Source organism: Neodiprion fabricii, chromosome 4 (assembly GCF_021155785.1).
Source record: "Neodiprion fabricii isolate iyNeoFabr1 chromosome 4, iyNeoFabr1.1, whole genome shotgun sequence".
Classification (NCBI taxonomy): Eukaryota; Metazoa; Arthropoda; class Insecta; order Hymenoptera; family Diprionidae; genus Neodiprion; species Neodiprion fabricii.
In genome coordinates, this window is record NC_060242.1 from 39,727,507 (window position 1) to 39,748,799 (window position 21,293).

Genomic DNA, 21,293 nt, shown 5'->3' on the forward strand with positions numbered 1-21,293 from the left:
TCGTGTAACACTTCACAAGAAATTTAGTAGGGCAACTTTTGTGGTAAACTTTTCCGGAATTCGATGAACGTCATCAAATATTTCCCGAAATTGATATAGGAATTGTGAAGCTAATCGCACAGGATTTCGTAAACGTCTCGGAGAATCCAAAAGACTTGATATTCTACTTGACGTATTTTAAAAAAAAGTTACGATCGGTTTCCTAAAAAGTATTCTCAATAATTCCCAACGAATTGTCAGCCAGCCGATGATGACGACAATGAGAATTCGCCCTTCTGGGAGCCGTTGATACGGATAAGAGGGCAGGAAAGTAACTGGAAGCATCGGGAGAAGTCTGAGTGAGGCACACGCCGAGTGTCGAGAATGTGTTTCTCCAAGTGATAAATCCTCATCACACGAGGCCTCTTCTATCCTTTCCGAAGCATCCGCAGTTAGCCCCGCGACTATTCTCAAGAAGTCCTCTTCGAGAGGAGGACTGGTTAACGGCGATCCTCAACTCCCAAGCTGGTCGAGTGGATTCGATTTGAGAATTCGAGGATAATAAAATAACGCCAGGACACATTACACGTCGGCGATATGATAATGTCGGAGGAAAATAGAGGATGGGAGAAGCTTATGTTTCTCGAACATTTTCTTATTCGAGCGGTAAAATTGACAATTTCGAGTTGAAAACGGCCGTTCCCTCCCCTTCCTCGGTTTTATTACCCCATCAAATACCAGCTCTGACCTTTGACTTGAGCCAGGAATTACATCCTGGGATAGTTTTCTTCAAACTATAATATTCAGCCTGAGCTCTAGGCAAATGAAGTTCCCGCAATTTCGTCAGGGTTAGAAAATATATCCGGAGACCTTGTACTCGACACCGGAAACTGATAAGAAAGTTCTCAAATGCATGTGACGAAAATATCGAACAATAGATTCTTCTTCGTGAGTTCCGAAGGTAACTGGACAATTTTGTACGCACTTAACTCGAATGTTCTCGAAGATGTTACGATTGATTTTCGTCGATTTAAAGTTATTTCCTCAAGCTTCTTAAAAATGATTGTAACAAAACGATTCTTTCTTTGGATAACAGTAGAAACGTTCTCGATCGGTAAAATCGACTACAGTAGCCACTTAACCCGCCTTTCTTTTTCATCCTTATATATGGACCAGAGAAGGACACACGCTGTAATATGCATGAATTTGTATTTTGTGCACGTGGTTTTCTAACGAAATGGATATACATCACTGCGGCTGTATCTTGATACCATGTCGTTAGAAGGACGGCGGGCTTTAGGCGCTGATACATTCTGTCAGAGAGGGAGAGAGAGAAAGAGGAGAGGCAGGATTCGTTAAATTATAAGCTACAGGGGCGGATTAACTGAGCAAAAAATGAGAAAATTATTCACCCCTGACGTACCGATGGATCGGCACTCGCTCCTCCCATTTTTCCCTGTCATTAGTACAACTGCCGTGCTTGTTTACACTCAACGGTCTCCCGTAACGTCGGGGAAAAATAATCCTTGAAACCCGAATGACAGATTTTAATTTCGAAAACTGAGACTACAGGCACGCATGCACGTCACAGCCAATTTAACTTCGATATATCCGAATTCACTCGTTTAGTTAGCTATCACGCTAATGGGGAAACGATCCCTCAGTTCTGAACTGGTCATCGAATTGGTAAACATTAGACGTTAGCCGATGGAGGATCTGGGTTTGGAATGAAGGACCCTTAATCCAGTTAAAACAATTGTACGCGGGAGAATAATCCATTGAGTGGGACTTTAAGCCGGTTTAGAGAAAGTGATAGAGGCTCCTCGGAATTTTAGTCAAACTTTGCTGTTAATCGTCGACGAGAAGTCGTTCCAATTTTACGGATTTCAATTTTCATACCTACTTCTCGCTTCCAAGATAGCTATTTAAAGTTGCAATTAGTTAAATTGAATCTTTAGTACTGAACGGTATGAAATTAGCATCGTTATCATTTTTTACCATTATAGCATGTCATCCGATTCACCTCGGAAATAATTTTTGCTAACAACATGGGATTTTATCAGAAATTTATATTCTTTAAGAGTATTCGTAAGATTATATTCAAAGACCCCAACGAATGGATCTGGTGATAATCCGTTCTTGATCATATTTGTTGAAATATACGATAAAATTAAAATTCACCGCAATTAAATCTTGTTCCGGTACTGCTTACAATTTTATTGAAAATCCAAAGAGGGACTCTGGATCCCTGGGAACTTCGGGAGGTTGGCGAATTTATCAAACAGTAGATCACAATTTCGTCGAGGCCATTCACTTTGCCCTTCGCACTTTCCTCGAGCATTTCTGCCTCTATACTTTCCTACTTTAAGGATATGTCGAGCGTACAGTAGCGGGCCAAAATTTGACAAAGCAAAAAATTGAAATGAGTTTTCATTGAAGCTAATCAAGTTGACTCGAATTAAACAAAAGTCCTTAGGAAAAAAAAGTAAGTTTCAACTGAAAAAGAATAATACGATATCCGCGATGTTTGGAGTTGAAACTCAGTGTTTCAAAGATTGTGTTTGATCTTTTATTTTTTTTGCATCATCAAGTTTTTTTAGTTCGATGCAACTTGTAGCCTTAGGAACCTTTTTCTGATCTTTCCTCTTATCAACTCGTCTTTACTTCAACACTTTTTTGACTAGACTGTACGTTCCATAACCATCCTTAACATGGTGTATGGCCAGTGAGATATACGAGGAAAAAAGTGAGACCGAGCTGGGTGGGCGGGAGGCACACGAGGGTTTTCGGAGTCCACCCGAGGATGGTTTACCGGCCTCCAAGGATTCGGCCCGGGGGCCGATATCAACTCAAGAAACGACCCCGGCAGCAATCTTAAAACTTGAGGTCTTATCTTCCTAGTAGAGAAAGTCTCGAGACTTGAGCAATGCGTAAGGTAGCTGGCTAGCTGCAGCCTCGTACCAGTTATCCGAGTCCTTCGTCACCCTGCAGGACTTTCTTTCGTCAAATGAAATCTGACAAAGACAGCCTACAGAGTTGAATCCGCGAGTAAATTCGCGAGGCTTTCGTCGCTGGATTTGATTATCCGAATTCACTCGCCAATCAACCCAGCATGTTCGAACTCTAAAGCTCATCCTTTCTCAAAGCCGTGGGCATTTTTCTTCTGCGATCGAAAAATCCAGTCATTCAATCATCGTTCATACGAATGATCAGCCAAAGGGTCCACGGCATAATCACCGGGTGAATCACAAATACTATATTTTGATAGTGCAAACTCATAAGATTTTTGATGATAAGTATGTGATCGGAATTTTTTACTTGTCAGAGCGAAATTTTTCTGCAAAACTTGCCGTTCGACGTCAAACAACCGAAGCTATATTCAGAACATCCCGCAGTACAAAATGTGGGTTTCTGAATAAGTAGCAGTGCAAAATATAACTTTTTGGATATGTGGACGTACAAACGTAACTTTTTGAACATCCCACAGCACAAAATAAGACTGTCTGAATATGTGGCAGTACAAAATGTAGCCTTTTCAACACATGGAAGTACAAAAAGTAGCTTTTCGATTAAATCACAGTGTAAAGTGTGGCTTTCTAAGTGCGTCGCGGTGCATAGCTTTTTAAACATGCCATAGTAGAAAATGTAGCTTTTCAAACATCTCGCAATACGAAATGTAGCTTCATGAATATGAAGCAGTGCAAGATGTAGCTTTTTCAATGTATCCTAGTAGAAAATGTAGCTTATCGAACGTCTTGCAGTACGAAATGTGGCTTTTCGGATATGTAGCAGTGCAAAATGTAGCTTTTCAAACATGTCACAGTACGTACTGTGGCCATCTGAATATGCGGCAGTGCGAAACGTAGCTTTTTGAATATGTAGCAGTGCAAAATATATCTTTTTAAACATATAAAAGTACAAAATGTACCTTTTCAAATACTTCTAAATTCACAGTATACAGTGTAGCTCTATGAATATGTAGCTGTACATAATGTAGCTTCGATAATCTATTGACTCGCATTCAGCAACGAGTTCTATAAAAAATTCCCGATAAGTACGTAAGCTACCGAAATGTTACATGCACCTATAAATCATACGGTTCTAGACGGCACAACTGGCATAATCTCTTGAGAAATGGAGGGGTCAGTAATCGAACGTTAACCTCAAATGCTGGTCTCCTGCAGCAATTCCTCGACCCGGATAAATCGTGGCTCTTGCACTTCGTAGGTACTTCGAGGAAGCAGCATAAAGCCTCCAGGGGGCTTCTGCAGCTTGGACTCGAGACGTGCGATCAGCCGCCGCCACCTAGCCTTATTAAACCGACATCTATGTCACACTAGACAGCAAAATGGCCGCGGCCACTGCTCGTTCAGATAACTGCTCGGGGCCTAACACCTTCCTATGAAGGGTAGAGGTAAGAAGAAGTATCGTACATGGGTTTTGAACTGAAAAAGTGTCCACTAAAAAGTGACAAATAATGGTTCAAAAAGTCACCAGAATGTCGCTCATAAGCAATAAAGGTAACAATCTGATCGGCGCTTTGTTGAACTTTTGCTGCAGCAGCGCCATCTTAATTGCAGTCTATTTTGTGGACATCTACTGTACACGGAGATAATCCTCCTACCTTTACTCTCCATACACTTTCCTCTAGCATCCCCTGATTTATTGTGAGATCACATTCGATTTTCGGATTTTAAATGCATAGAAAATTCTTAAATACTAATTTTGCCAAACACCGAACGGTGCCAGACATTTTTTTATTTATTTGTTCACTCGATAAAACCACTTTTTATTCGTTCTCGATCAAGTCTGCCACAGTTTAATTACATCCTGCGTGATAATACATTTTTCATTGCAAATATGCGAAAATTTGGCAAACATTTGTTCACTCGAGTAAACCGCTTTTTATTCGGTCTCGATCGTGTTTGCTAGTTTGCTAGTTTAATATATCCTGCGCAGGAATACATTTTTCATTACATAGAATTTCCGTTATAAGTAAAGTAATTTGCTAACATCGCAAACTGTTTTCTCGGAAAAACATTTTATCAACCAGGATTGAAAATCTAATATTATACCGAAAGATACAGGTTGTATTGTTTTATTGATTATATAATCACGAAGCACATGCTCTCGTGATGGTCCGACGTTTGAAAAAAAAATAGAAAATGTAGACCAGCAACGTCTACTAATTGAAATCGCACTTTTCACACGGCAGTCTTTCACAAATTATATCTTAAGCTGCGTATACGTACATGCATGCCTACATATTATATGTATACTGAAAGTATAGTTTCGAAACATTATACCAGTGATACAGAAGACGTGCGCATATAAACAAAAAGAGAAATTAGATGTCAGAATTTTACTCATTTATTTATGAACGCTATTTTCCCAATTTCTGATCTGGCTCGATCGCTTCAAATCGTCTATTGAATTCGACAAGATGAAGAGAATGAGAAAAATAGAAAAGGGAAGTGAAAGAAACACTCGCGAGTGCCTTTGAGAGTCAAAACAACCATATAAAAAATCACGAGCCAAATTAGAAAGGCATCAAGGATTAGACCCAGGTCGAGTTGTTATGGAATGCCCTATGTATATAATACGTATGTATCATGCTATAAAAATTTTTCATTGAAAGTAAACTGATTACCTTACACAATTTTCAAGATTAATTAAAAGTCGGAAAAGAGAACGAATGCGTGACAAGATTACGTATACAGGGGCCGAATTCCTAACGATAAGAAATCGTAGGATATACTGCGCATGTGCAAATTTTGTATCTGTACTGTCGGACAATCGAAGGTATAAAATTCGCGCATGCGCAATACATCCTATTATTTCTCGCCGTTATGAATTCACCTTGTATAATCTTCAGGTTTAACCCTGTAATTTGCGATTTTTCGAACAAGTCATGCATTCACAATCATCTCGCAATTAAGAACCGATTGTCGATTGAAAGCGTATTGATTATGTTGTACCAGCTTATTTCGTGAAAATGTTACACGGACAATTTACAATTAACACACGGTAAATGCCCCTTCGTTTATACAATCCAGAATACATTTGAATGAAATTCGCCTAAATTTTGGCCACTTAAGAGTAGATTTCACAGATCAACCATTGGTCGTGAAGTGGACGAAACAAATTTCGATCGGTGAAATGTACTCTCAGTTGCCGAAATGCAAGCAGATTTAGATAAAATGTATGCTGAAATGCATAATTGCAGGCAGACTTTTGTAACATGTATCCTGAATTGCATAAATGCAGGGGGACTTATGCAAAATGTATCCTGAATTGCATAAATGCAGGAGGATTTATGTAAAATGTATTTTGAATTTCATAAATGCAGGAGGATTTATGCAAAATGTATCCTTAATTGCATAAATGCAGGCGTATTTGCCCGCACGATGTTAAATTGGCCGTGTAACATAACCACGAAATAAAACAGTACATATTCGACGACGGCGATGACGGAAGGAATTTCTCGTTGCTTCTAGGCAGTTTATCCACGTGCATAGTTACCCTCCCCCTCCCCTCCTGCCCTCTGCGTGGACAAATCGCTAAATTCCCGAGAGCCTTGAGAGGATTAGAATTATTTCCAAGGCTGAGTCGGCTCAGGCAGGGTTGTGGAACTACATTCCAGGGCAGATCGGATCTCGAGTCTGCTGAATAACGTACCCGAGGGCATTGTAAGATCTTCAATGGAGCTTTAACGACGTCCGGGGCAATTATTTTGTAGCTACGCGACGTGATGTTATACTGCCAAAATAAGGACCAGCAAAATAAATTACTTCATATTAAAAACGACGTGTGTAGTACTTCAAATAAGTACATGAATAAATACCATGGTATATTGAAAGGATTGTGGAAATCCATATAAGTCGAAACGACGTATTTCCGAAAACAGTTTCTCAATCACAGGAATTTTATTAATTAGGTTTATGAAGTAGGTATGTTTTAAAAGTCTAATTTGTCACGTTTCTGGTTCGTGAAAATCTTAAAATGATTGTCAAATGCCGCTGTGAATAATCAATTACAATATCATATGTATTCTACCAAAACAGTTATGTATCTTCTGGGAATTTGAATACTAGCTTGTTCTAAGATCTTCGGTACTTTGCTTCAAGCGAAATCAGTTCTAATTTCATAATACGAAATCTCTCTTTGAAATATCGTACTCAGAACCAGATTGCCTAAATTATACGCTGGTGAAATAACCAATTTAGAATGTCAGAATGAACATAAACGTCTCCGCGGTTTTCCGTGAACCAATTAAGTTTGCATTCAGTTTGAAATGAAGCTTTCAAAATCCCTCGATAAGAAATAAATTCTTCAGTATGACGGGTTCCGACAATTTATAAAAAGAAAATTGATTCAACGGCACGAAAAAAAAGTCTCGATCTATTTTTCCTCGATATTTTCACATATTTTTTCCCAGCTCACATCGCGGCGCGGACGATGAAGCGGAATAACGAAACGGCTCCGAAGAATTCCGCATCGATTACGTATGGGCGCGTGGTCTAAGAAACTCTCAAGCTTTTTTCTACATTTACTCGTTATGTAGGTACGTTATATGTACGTAGGTACGTATCCTGTGCGTCTCGAGTGACGCTTTGTCACTTCTTCTGCTCCGTCGCTCCCCTATCAACTCGGATCCTGTGCCATCGGCTGTCGCCTTTCCCTTTCCTTATTGTTATATTCACGTTTTTTCCCACTCTCTGTTTTTCATCGTTTTACCTTTAGGGGACTCTTTCAGTTTGCGTTCGTATAACTACTTCAATATTACATCTATGCCAAGAATTTTCCGTGAAACTTGCCGCTCAACGCCGGCAGATAGGCAACCAAAACTACATTTCGTATTTCTACATATTCAAATTGCAGTTTTAGTTGCGTATCTACCGGCGTTGAGTGGCAAGTTTCACAGAAGACTCCCGATATTCGTAAATTGTACGTAAACATTTTATACTTTCAATTGGCATTGGATATAGTTTTTCTTCATTAGACTATTTATGGAATCGTTACAGGCATTCTCGTATGCTACGCGATGATTAACCTAAAAATGCAACAAAGATGAAATACTCAAATATAAAAAAGAACTACGAATTCTGTCGATTATTCACTCCAAATCACTTTTTAGAATCGTTAAAGCCGTGTAGATGCGTTCGATGTCACTCTTCGATACCTTGTTTGGCATAGAATCCGATTTTTCACAAATTAATTCAACGGTCAAGTCAATATTCTTGTATGTTAATTGAAATCAATATGTGTGACCGCAAAAAACTAAATATTGAACGACACCAACGTGATGAATGAAATGTACCTTAGCGCAATTGCAAGAAAGTAGTTTTCCGAAGAGAATAATAATCTTCGAAAAGCGAAACGGAAAGAATATACTAGAATTTTTACTACTTGAAAAAGACTTGGAACGTGAAATATCACACAAAAAAAAAAAAAAAAGGAAAAAAAATTCCAAATACCTCCGCCAAAACAAAAATTAATATACTTTTTTCTTTGTAAAATAATACGGTACAATGTGATCATAAAATATAACGCGTCATACGTAATATGTAATAATTGAGTAAAGGAGACAAGTTGGACCGGATTTCAATCGTGCAATTCCTCGGAGTAAAAACACATCGAATACTTTCGGCGAAATAACTCTTCTTTTTTGAACCTTCTGGGACGACAAGACTCGACACTTGAAGCGAAGACGAGAGAAGACAGATCCAACGCTTTTTTGTCAAACCCACACATACACACCAAAGTATCTGTATACGCAGATATTTGCGTGTAAATTTACTGCACCCACACAAATATCACCAGCCATTCAATATACCCTCGGTCTTCTTTCATGTTTTTGCATCTCGGGCGCCCTATGAAATTCTCTCGCGCCTTCTCAACAAATTGCCTGCACAAGCTTAGCGAAACGAGTGACGCGAGATGTCGTCAATAAATTCGTCTCGTATATTCGATGGTATATATATTGCCATGTATTTTACATACGTATTTTTTGTGTCCGTTTTTTTCCATGCCTCCATATTCATACTCCCCTGATGTTTGTTCCACCCACTTGTGAAGGGAAAAAACTATCCAAAATTTGTTCATAAGTTGAATCGATCGATAAGATCGTTTACTTATTTATACTCTTTTTATCCACTGCTTAAATAACGTCATCATCTTTGCTCAAAAGGGATGCAGTGACATTTTATAACGGGAGTTTTCTGTGAAACTGCTCAACGCCAACGAAGCGGCAACCGAATCTATATATTTTGTACTTCTACATAGCTATTCATAATCCAGGTTCAGTTACTGATCTTCCGGCATTGAGTGGTAAGTTTCACGGCAAGTTTCCGGTCTGGTAAATGGTCGGGTAAAGAAGCGATGCAAGATTAAAATTGAAGGTATGAGAACAGGAAAGAAAAGAGAATACCGTCGTAAGTAAATGAATAGGTTAGCGAATTTGTAAATTTGACAAATTTTTCCCGTAATAAATAAAAAATTTAGTGGTTGTTGAACAGATTTACGGCTCGTTAAACGCGCCCGTTAGCTCCCTGGGAGAAATATCACAAGACGATGATGCAAGCCCATATTATTATTATTATTATTGTTATTATTGTTATTATTGTATACTCATATGCGCGGGGAGCCGGTGAACGTCTTCCTCATATTTAATGCAGGAGCAGCTTGGCTAAGGGCTGAAGTCGATCCATCGTCTATCTCCTTCGTCGACATTGGAGGAACGAAGAAGAAGAAGAAGAAGAAGAAAAAGAAAAGGCTACCACCATGCTATTAGGCAGAACGCGGTCCATTCAAACGTCCGGATATACGGTAAACAGGAACGAATGAATGAATGAATAAGTGCAGCAAGTGCAAAAAAGCGGGATTCTTCACTCTCGCAGCTTGACTTGAGAGCGATTTCTCGTAAAGCTTCCAGAGCCAAGTCATAAAAATTGTGTTGAACCCGATTCTGCAGGTGAATTCAATGATATAAATCAATGAAAATAAATTCGCGGTAGTTGTATATTTTTTGGTCTTTTTTCGTCTATATTCTGCATAGTCATTATATGATTGGGTTAACTCTGTAACCTTTAAATTTGAAATAACAGGATATTTAGTAACATCAATGCACCTGATTTCGGAACCTTTGTATTTTTCGAATGATTTTTTTTTCATGCAGCATCAGAAGTCAAAATAATGTGGATCAGATTCAGCGTATTTTTTTATTCGTTTTTTTTTTCTGAGCGATTGAAAATTTGACATTAGAACAATCACGTGGTAAGCAGAGAAATTTTAAACGCACGGGAACAACATGAATTTGTCGTGTAAAATTTAGTGTCGGTCACTCATCGATTTTAATTTGGAATTGAATGTAAAATCAAAAACTTTTCATACGTATAGGATATTTTCGGTTCGATGAGTCATAAATTCTAAGATATTTCCAAGACGTTTGTAAATCATTTTCAGAATCGCTGAAAACCCTAGATCAGTGAAAACACAATATTAGTCAAGTTAATGACAAGTACCTTCCCACACTTTTTTTCTCGCTCTAATTTCAATATACATGAAAAGTGAGCTGACATTCTTCCGCCTGTCATTAAATATGATTACCAAGTTGAGTGTAATGAGTGTCACAATATAATTACCATTAATTATAGCGTTGTATAATACACACGTTTACGGCGTAATGAACCAGCTCATTTTCTAACAGTATATTATACGGCACCAAGATCCTCGCTTGTAGTTATAGGTATGTGTATTGTAGATGTATTAGGCAACAACGACTACGCCTGGTACACAGCAACCAGCATCGCGTGCGGAGTGTGACGAATTGTTGACTCAAAATTTGCCAACTATAAGGCGAAAGATCTTTGGTAAAGAGATTTCCTACCGCTACCGACTCAATTGACATTGTAATCTCCATAAGCGAGTCGGTAAATGTAGGGTACTGCCATTACCGCCACATCCTCCGTGCCCTTTCGCTTGCTTCGAAAGAATACGTACCCATGATCGGATTTCTTTAGCAATCTTCAGTCAACGGACGAACGAACCAGCAGCCGAGTCAAAAAAAAAGAAGCTCAAAATCCCCGGGAAACGGGTGCTCTGCAAGTTTCGCAGGCGTTTTATAATGGCCTGACAGACCTTTCCTCAAAAATGCGGCTCTCTTGATCGGATTGTGATTTCAAGGCTTCACTTATTGAACTACGCGCTGTGCGGAGAATCCTACCGACCGATTGAACAGAATTTTTTCCAACGAGTAGGGGAAAAAAACTAATATTACCGATTGGTAGAAGGACCAGAACGTCGAATTTTCATAGAAGCGAAAATCTTATACGTAGAATTTAATAATGTGGGGAATCCAAGTGTAGAAAATTGAAAATATAGAAAGTTGAAATACAGAAAGGTCAAAATATAAAATATTATCGAGAGGAATTCTGACGATTCTACAGTTTGGCATTCTATGTTCTGACTTTTCGATGCTTTTGCTTCTCCATACTTTGATATTCAACATTTTTTAATTCGATAAATCAAGTTTTCGCTTCTTTAAAAATGCGATATTTTAGCCCTTCGATGTTTTGATCTTTCTATATTTTTACCCCCACGCTTTCGAACCACTGCATCTAAATACAATATAGAAGATGTTAGAATTGTTGAAAAAAAGTGAAGTTTTCACCCTGGATTGAGTGTCGATAATTTATGCAGTTGCCCATATGTGTATGTCACAGTACGCACACGAGTAGGTGAACAATATAATGCACCTTTCAATCTGTAGCATAACATTCTCCACAGTGCAGAAGTGCACCGCTTTGCAAACTACCTCATCAGTCTGTAATGTAAATTTAACTGCATCTCGTCGTCGGTTACTCACAATCAGACTTTGATGTTGGTCAGGTATGCCGTAGAAACTGTTGTAGGTACCTTTGACTCTGCTAACTCATGGCAAACGATGTGTATCGAAGCGTTCCGAAGCTTCCGGAAGGTGTAATGAATAGTCCATTAAAAAGAGATACAAGAAGATGAAGAAGAGGAAGGAGGAGGAGGATGAGGGTTAAAATTAGTTCTCGTCTTTTTCTTCTAATTCTTCTCAAAAGCCGGATGCTCCAAAAAGTGGAAGAGTAAGAATAAAACAAGACGGCGAGCTTGTATGAAAATTTGTTTCACGCTGCGAGGAAAAAAAATTCTTCTTATCGTTAACTTAGCTTCAGAAAATAAGTTCTTGTTTGAATATGAACTTAGTTGAAGATTAAACAATTTACTTCGCGTAGTTGGTGAAAGACTTTTCACTGATTCGATTATAATTCTTTCCAAATAGTGAATAAATTTTTGTTCCCAACAAGTAAAGTTTTAAACATATATATAAAAGTTAATTGAATTCAAAAAACGACAAAATTGACGTATAAATATATTAAGAATATACATTTTTTCAGATTTACGAAGAATATTATTGCTTCACTGATAGAAAAAATTCCATTTTCCGTCGCAATCCCCAAGTTATTCCCTAACAACTGTTTTCATTTTTGTCACTACACGTATGGCAATAAAAATCCTAGACTCGGAATTTCTTTCGTTCCTGAACTGTTTTTCCTCTCTGTCTATTTCCATAAAAGTTGCAGCAAAAAAACTGCGCGAGTCAGCCGCGTTTTGTGCGGTCTCAACTCAGCTGTATTACAGATATACGATTTATATCGTAATGTGGTATGTCCGAATGAAATTAGTTTAAGTCCTATTTTTGGCGACTAAATGAATAGATTCAAGAATAAATCGGACCCACAGTTTTAACAAAAGTTACAGAAAAAGAGAAAAAGAACCAGGTAAAAAATCTCCATCAATGTTATTCACGCGAATTACGGTGAACACGAATGAAACAATATAGCAACTATGTGATTGAAACCAATCCAAGAGAATTCGAAAAATACAAGCTGATCGTGAGACATCATAAACTTAAGAAAAGCTTTCATATTTCAACCGTTCACAAATATCAAACTCTGCATAATGTTTTCAATCCCATTCTGATGTTTTGGGCATATTTTCTTCGTTGACCATATCATCCAAAATTCCTTAAAAAATATTCGGAAAATCTGACATCGTGGATATTAAGAAACTTGATATATCACGCAAAGTTTCTGCCGAATCTTGTTTTTCAGATTTAAAACAGAGAACACGGATTGAATTCTGATATTAAGGAAATTGGGTCGAATCAGATAGAGAATAATGTGGACATTTTGATCGCACATGCGATATAATCACAAGTCGCAAATCCTGGAATATCCTTTCTGGTTATTAACGTTGAACGGCGTGAAAAAAAAAAAAAAAAAAAAAAAGAGCCGGGCCGACTTCAATAATGATAACAGTAATAAAATCATGTAAAAAGGGGTATATAGAGCCGCTGAGGGGGGGAAAAAAATTGGAAAAAGCTGTCCACGTATGGGTTTGAATGCCGGGTGGGGGAATTTCCGGGGGACCTTAAGAGCCGCGGGAGGACGAACGTTTTGTCCTTTAACGACACCGGGTTATCCCGTTTCTTCTACCCGTTATACCACACATGTCGGTAGTGGTAATCGATAATTGACACGTCCGTTAGGCTGCCGTCTTATGTGTACCACCTTCACCCACCATGAAAACCCGACTCTTCCTTCGAGATATATATTGTACATACTGTCTATGTGTTTGTGTGTGCGGCATGATATACGCAGGCATAGGTATACGGATCGACGGAAGATTTCTACCTCAAAAATGGACCCGCTTGAAAACCGGTGAAAGGCTGATAAGCATATATGTATACAGGGTGAGGCATTTAAGTTGCCAAACGCGAATAACTTAAAAATGATGTATTTTCGAGAAAAATGTTCAACACCGAAGTTTTATCACCTTCGAAGCGGGATCTAACGGTTGCATAGTTTTTTTTCAGGTGATTGGATGAGTTGACGGACATGTGAAGGTCAACTTGTTTTTTTAAATGGATACCCCTATTTCTTTTTTTTTTTTTTTGTTTAGTGATTCGTGTTTTGTATGATAAAATTAGACGCAATTTTTGTGAGCTTGTTGCTTGAACAGAGTGGTGTGGAATCGTTCTGTTTATTGCATTTTGCAATTGGTTTGTGCAAAACATATTTAAGTAAGACGCATTCTTAAATTTTGAGAATGCCCAATCACTCGAAAGCAATTTGACGAGACGCAAAAACGGTCTGAACAAAAATTGCTTATTTTTTCGCATAAAAAAACGTATCTGTAAAAAAATGAATAAAAAATTTGGGGTATTCGTTTGAAAAACCGAAAATGACCTTCATACGACCGTGATTTCGTTCACCAATGTGAAAAAATTATAGCCTCTAGATTCCACTCCGATGATGATAAAACTTTTGTCTGAAACATTTATCTCGGAAATACTTCCGTTTCAAGTTATTCGCGTTTGCCAACTTAAATGCCTCGCCCTGTATATATGTATACATTTTCTCGGTTCATCCTAGAATGCGTTTTAAACTTCGAGTCTGAAGATTCAACTGGAGAATTATTCTTCGTATTACTTCTTTGACCGGCCATTCATGTCCTGAAGTTTTTTTTTTCTTTTTTTTTTATATTTTTAACCTAAATACCGCATATCTTGACAAATATCAACTATCAGATGTGTCCAAGTTTTTCATCCGCGGTTGATGAAAGTTTCCGATACCGTAAAACGTTCATTTTATATTCAAACTTTGCGAAAGATTCGTAGAATTTTACCGCAAGCCCAAAAATTCTCAAAACACGAGGATTTTTGTGTGAATTTTCTTTTTGGAAACAAAATTAAGAAAAGAAATAATTGAAAGCCGATTCGATAAAGGAAATAAACTTTCTTCGGTCGAACAAACACTTTTTTACTCAGAACCTTCTGAAATGAAGCTGCAAATAACGATTATTTATCGTAATGCTGAAAACATCCGAAATGTACCAGAGTTAAAGTCATTTTCGAATTTCTTTCACGAACATCTTTTCGATATTCGAATTTCAAAACCCTCGACTATCGGGACCGCCATGTATACCTACGTGTCCCAATTCACAGTATCCTTGTCCGTATCAAGTTGTTATCTGGCATCCGCACCAAGAATACACGGGGAGCTAGCTGCTCGGTATAGAACGTGGGAGTCCTGCAGAGTTTCTCGCGATAGCTGCGTGCGTTCGGATCCATTTTAAACCTCGCCCCCGTTTTTCTCACGTTAAAAAAAAATCCCTAGATTTGAAAAATATTATTCCACGTTTTGCGACTGCGAAACGAGTCTCCCAAATCATTTTCTAGCTCTTACATATATACACGTAAATCTACTGTATTCCAATCCTTTTCCAATCACCAGTTTTTGTCTTTTTTATTGTATAACGGGAGTTTGTTTATTTATTTATTTTTATTTTTTTATTATTGTGAGACTCAACACTCAGTCAAGATTTTCTAGTTTCTTAGTATGAATTTCAAGTTCAACTTGAAAAATTCTTTGTTGTAATAAAGTATTACGAACGTATAAAAGAATCGAACAAAAATATGACAACTTTCATAGCGTATAAATGTCATTTAAATATGTTATCTCTTAAGATGTTGCTCGCCGGTCTGGCCCAAATAAAATCCCACGGGAGTTCGTATTACAACTAATAATATTTATTACTGAATAATGGGCTTTGACATTTCTGTTCAATTTACGCGTGTCATTACGAATTAACTCCGGTTGGCGTCGGCCATAGGATGTTGGTTATCTAGAGAGGACGTCTGGTAGGCATTATGTGTCTAACTTGTCCGTCGGACCTTTGCCTAACTATTTTGAATTCAGGTTATACAACATAAAAGAGAATTACGAGTCGCTCGAATCGAGGCGATGGTTTTTCATCCGCAGCAGAACGAATGAAACGTGAATTGCGACGTCTGTAAGCGACTGATCATTTAATTGAATGATTGATCGCGGGATAGAGATGTACATTTATTGTCGATAGGTGTAGTTGAGTGCGAGCTGCAAAGAAGCTTTCAACGATCCCGATCACGTTCGCTCCTTTCGGGTCCTTCCGCGGTTTCAAATACACACGTGAGTCGCGTTTTAGGATCGCCGTTACACGTGTGGTTCTGCAAAATCTTTCTCTCTTTCTCCCTCTCTCTCTCTCTCTATCTCTTTCTCTATCTTGTTCTTTTTCATTTCCTCTATGATCTGCCCTGCAATCGGGACTCGATGTATCGATTGGTAATAATTTGCCACTTTACCCCTTTAAAAAAAAAAAAAGAAAGAAAAGTCGAAAACAAGAAGAAGAAGAGAGGGGGTGAATGAAAGTAACGGAAAATGTACAATCATCGTTTCAACTCCGTCCGTGAGGTTGGAAAATTGTTTTCTCGATAATTGCAAGAGTATCGTATAAAAAGTGAATAGATGTTTATTCGTCTATTACTTTACCCGTTTTTTACGTATTTTTTTATAAAATAAGTTGATCGAACGAGCCGCGAACAAAGGCTCCGATTTTTCAGTGTGTGAAATTCGTTCTTGAAGCGAGCATCGTTGATATATTGTTGTAGATACTTATTCGAAGAATTTTCAATATATTTATTTATGAGAAACTGCACTGAAAAGATTGAATATTGCGCTATTCTTGAACGATGCTAGCTTTTGTACAACGTATACACATTTTTCGAGTTACGATTTTTATCTACACGCGATTAAACACGAGATTCGAAAATAACCATCAAAATAACGCATATAAAACGCACATCACTGCAGACATAAGTTGATCGGAACGATCTTCTGATGAAAAAAAAAAATATTTCATTTGTTTGACGGAAAGAAAGAGTGAAAAAAAAAGTTGTTGTATTTTGAGCTTCAGAGCATCGACAAAAACTTTCATTTCCTTCAATTTCCTCGAAATTTATGTTTCATCGTAACTCGAATTAAATTTCTTAGCGAAACAATCGACATTTCTGCAGAAAACATTAGGAGAAAAGTATGTATAGTTTCATAGTTTCGCCTTTTTTTAAGATTCTCAAAACTTGAATCTTTTATTTAGTTCATTTTAAGAGCAATCTCAATATCAAGCAACTTTTTTTCCATAATTTTTTTACGGTACTTTAAAAGTTGTGAATCCAGAAAAATCAATGTTCAATGGTTTCAAAATATGACTTGAATGTTTTAAATTTTTTACCTCACTTCACAACAAACGTGATCAATTTGAACAGAATGTAAATCTGATTTGTGATCAACTCTAAGAGAATACGATTTTTTAAAAATGGTTACAAAAAATTCGTCATTTTGAAGCATTTTTTTATAGAGCCAAAAAGGAATTGAGAGTTTGAGAAGTAAAGGATTGAAATTACAGAGATATTTTACACATGTTTAATTAAGCAAAAATTTGTATATCCTCAATTCTGAAACAAGAACACAAAAAAAAAATACAAACTGTAAAATGTTCAATCAAATCAAAAATGATTAAATAGAAACCTTCTCGATTTGGCTGCGTCGAATGTTTAACATAAATAAAATAAGCTTGTGTTTTCCGTGTGCCTTAATAAATTCGAAAATTTTTCGAGGTCAATCGTTGTGAATATTACCAACAAATGGAGAAAAAAATATCATATTAAAGTTAGCAACGTTATCGTAACGATTCATACTGATGTTAATCCGTTATTTCACGATTTTGGAATTGTCTGAAATTTCGTCAACCGTAATAAAACAAAACACGATAAAATTATTTCAGAATCTTAGTTCCTTCAAAATCATGAAGCTGAAGTTAGTAACGTTAACGTAACAAAACATTGTGGCGAAAAATTACTATTCTGCAAGTTTATAGTGACTTCAAAGAAGTTAAGTTTACGAAATACGAATACTAGGCATAATGAATACATTTCGCCTTATTATGAGTTACTGAATTTTTCGACATTCCTGCAAATGTGAAATAACGATTTTCCGAAACATTAATCATTACAACAACGTTACCAATTTCAGCCTCATTCAAAATCGTTTTCGAGTTAAGAAAATAGTGATTTTTCCCCAATGTTTCCTTACGGTAACGTTACTAATTTCACCCCTGTGAAACAGAATAAAACAGAGAATAAAATTGTAAAAACTCACCCGATAAAAATAGTACTGGTTTATATTTTCGGAAGAATTTGGAGTGCCGGTGGTTGCTACTTGAACGGTGCTCAAGTAAATGTGAGCGTATCCAGAGGTGTTCGTTGAATTTGCCGAATCTGCGGCGGAAGCGGGAATTTCGGTCGGTTGGTTGAAGTCGTCGCTGTTATTCGATTCGTCGTAGGGTGTTTTCAACAGATTTTCGAGAGACATATCTGACGGAGGATCAGCTCCTCGTTCCAAGCACTACATTTTTTAATCGGTATTTAATCGAGCCTCGAACCGCCCCATTTCTCCTCCTCTCTTTCCCTTCTATTCTACAATCCTCAATTTATTTTTTTCCCTCTTACTCTCTCTCTCTCTCTCAGTGTTGCACGATTACGTTACCCGTATTCTCATTATCACCTTTCCGCTTCTCGTGTCGCTGCTGTTTCCACTGTCGCTCCTCTTGTCGCTGCATTCTTTTAAATTTATTTCAAATCGGAAGTCAAAATCGTTCCACGTCAATTCTAAACACCTTTATCAAGTTCACTTTTTTGCGGTTTGTTACATCACTTCAATTACACAGTTTATCTGATATTCACAAATTTTTCCACCTTTCGTATTATGTTTTTTTAATATTAAAGCTGTATCGACGTTATACACATCCGTGAGTTTCAAGCGAAATAATCAATCTTCTTCACCAAAAAATTGAAATGACAAAATTTCAATCAGATTTTTATAAATAGATTATTTTGCCGAGAACATAAGCTTGAATAAAAAGAAAAAAAAAATTTTAATCGATATTCGCGTAATTTTTACAGATTCAGTGCATCGGTTTAATCAAGTTCGAAAATCAGAGCGTCGAGAATACATTTTACAAAAAATTCTCCAAAATAACTTTTTACAAACGAGTTATGAAATCAGCTGATTTCACGGTTCAGTTCTATGAACGTATGGCTTTTATCAGAGTTATAGGTACGTACATTCATCGCCGCAAGCTCCAGGATCATAGTTTTGCAGAAATTATTTATCGACTGTACAACAGCTGCTATGTACACAAATATGAATAACGTAGGCTTACAGTTTTCGATTTTTCTCTTTGACTATTATCTTATTTTATTTTTTTTAAACAGAGAATAGGTTTATTACCCGTACGAAACGATCGACGAACGTATACATATAATATCCCTTTGATGCTGGGTGCAGGCATTTACTACCTCGTCATAACGCGAATAAACATTTGTACCTCGGTATGAGAATTATATCTTTCTTCTTCTTAGTTTTATTATTAGTACAATGCGTATTTTATCCACTTTTTTTTTTTTTTTTTTTGGAGAACTGGAAGGAGAATAGGAAGAGAATGAATAAGAAACCAGAAAAAGCAGGTAGAAGTGGAAAGTACAGAAACTCAAAGTTTTAAATTACTTTTGCGATAACTCGAGGATGTATGGGGCGTACAGTCGGGTAAAAAAAGTGTTGAAACAACCGCGTAATAAGACAAAGGTTTAAAAAATTCTCAATGAAATTTTTAATCGATCAAAGGATATTTTTTAAATTTGTTTAACTTGATCAATTTCACTGAAACTTCTTAAGCCTCTATCTTTTCATGTTTTTGTTTGGACAGATTTTCGACTGGACTGTACGTCCCATATATTTCTAACTGTACGATTAAAGCAGGAAATTGGTGAGTTATTACTTTTACCACTTCTGTGTTACAGGTAATTCTACTCTGTTACTCAATTTTTTCCCCGCTAAATTAACAAGGACTCAATTTTCGTGCGATTTTCGCAAGCCTTCGGTTATTATGCTGTGAATTCGACAATTTTACATTGATCTTTCATCCATCAAAGATCGAGCGAAATACGAGTTCAAAAAATTGACAATTTTCTTCTTTAAACATCCACGCGTCAAATTTTCAGTGCACCAATAGGATAAGAAATGAACGAATAAAGATATATTCACATAGGCAAGGTCCAGCCAAACAATGATTTTATCACAAACAATCGGATCGTTTATACCGCGGGCGAGCTAATAAAAAAAATAAAACCAAAACGCCGGAGTTCCGATTAGGGATCAACGAATCCTGGCAGAATAATCCTGTTGCAGGCTAACAATAAAAATGAGTTTGAGGTCTGGAATTGTGGCGGCAAAAAAGTTCTCTCCTCGTTTCTCTCTTTCCAATTTTCTCTCTCTCTCTTTCTTTCTTTTTTTCGAGCCCGGCTTCTCCTGTACCTACACGCAGATTGTTTCCTTCTCAATTATCTTCTTCGTAACAACCACATTTTACGGATTATTATCAAGCCGATTGCCAAACGCCGCAAGCTTTTTTTCCAGAATAGCGGCATTATCAAAAACTTCCGCATCCTCTCCCCTCTCCATTACCGTTTTGTAGGTATATCGACTTTCCTTTATGTCCAAAGTCTCCGAACGAGTGTATTTTCCAAAGCTTCACGATGGGACAAAATCTCCACCTCTCCCTGTTCAGTTTTCTGAACCCTAAATTACGTCGTCCGGAGTCTTATTACGAGTGGAAATTCGTGTCTGAATATCACTCAACGCACATTCAGCTGCAAGCTTCTTTAAATTTCTAACGACAATAATAACACGGACAATCGCTCGATCAATCTACGAATTTAAGTCTCAAATTCCCATCACTGATATTCCCGTGCCAAAAACTTTTTTAACATTTTTTTTCAGCTTCGGTGAGCTTTTTTTCTGAGCTTTTTCTTTGAGCGTATTCTGAAATTTTTCGAATCTGTCTATGGTTTGAGGCAAATTTTATACGAAAATTTCTCAACCGAGGATTACTCGGAGCTTATTGACGTTCGGATTACTTAATCTGAAAAATTTAATATTATCTGAAGCCATCGTCTTAATGTGTTTTTAAGTAACATAGTCAAGAAGTCTCGGCTCTGAATTATATTTCACATTGCCGTTGTAAATAGTTAGGCTAAGGTCCGTTGGACAAGTTAGACACATATTTGTATGAAACTTCCTCTCTAAATAACAAACCTTCTATGCTTGAGTTTTAGTTTTAGAGAAACGTAATTTTTCAAAACGTTGCGCACTCTCAAACTAAAAGTTTTCAAGCTATCCGTTTCAAATTTGGACACAAAATTCTTCGCACCTTTCTTTACCTTCCTACGGAAGCTTTTTTTCTTTTCAACATTTTCATAATTTTACAATCGAAAATATAGTCTAAATTTGACACGTTTTTTTTCTCAATCTTTTTTTTTTTCTCTCTTCTCTCTTTCTCGATCTTTTCAC

General features: G+C 37.1%; 1 protein-coding gene across 1 annotated transcript in view; it reads right to left on the reverse strand.

The window, feature by feature from the left end:
• Window positions 1-18,687, reverse strand: part of LOC124179822 (cardioacceleratory peptide receptor) — a 43,882-nt gene extending 25,195 nt beyond the window's left edge. Inside the window, exon 1 of the mRNA XM_046564596.1 lies at window positions 18,045-18,687. Coding sequence (XP_046420552.1) covers window positions 18,045-18,257 — 213 coding nt within the window. The 5' untranslated portion in view covers window positions 18,258-18,687. The remainder of the gene's footprint in view (window positions 1-18,044) is intronic.
• Window positions 18,688-21,293: the final 2,606 nt, after the last annotated feature.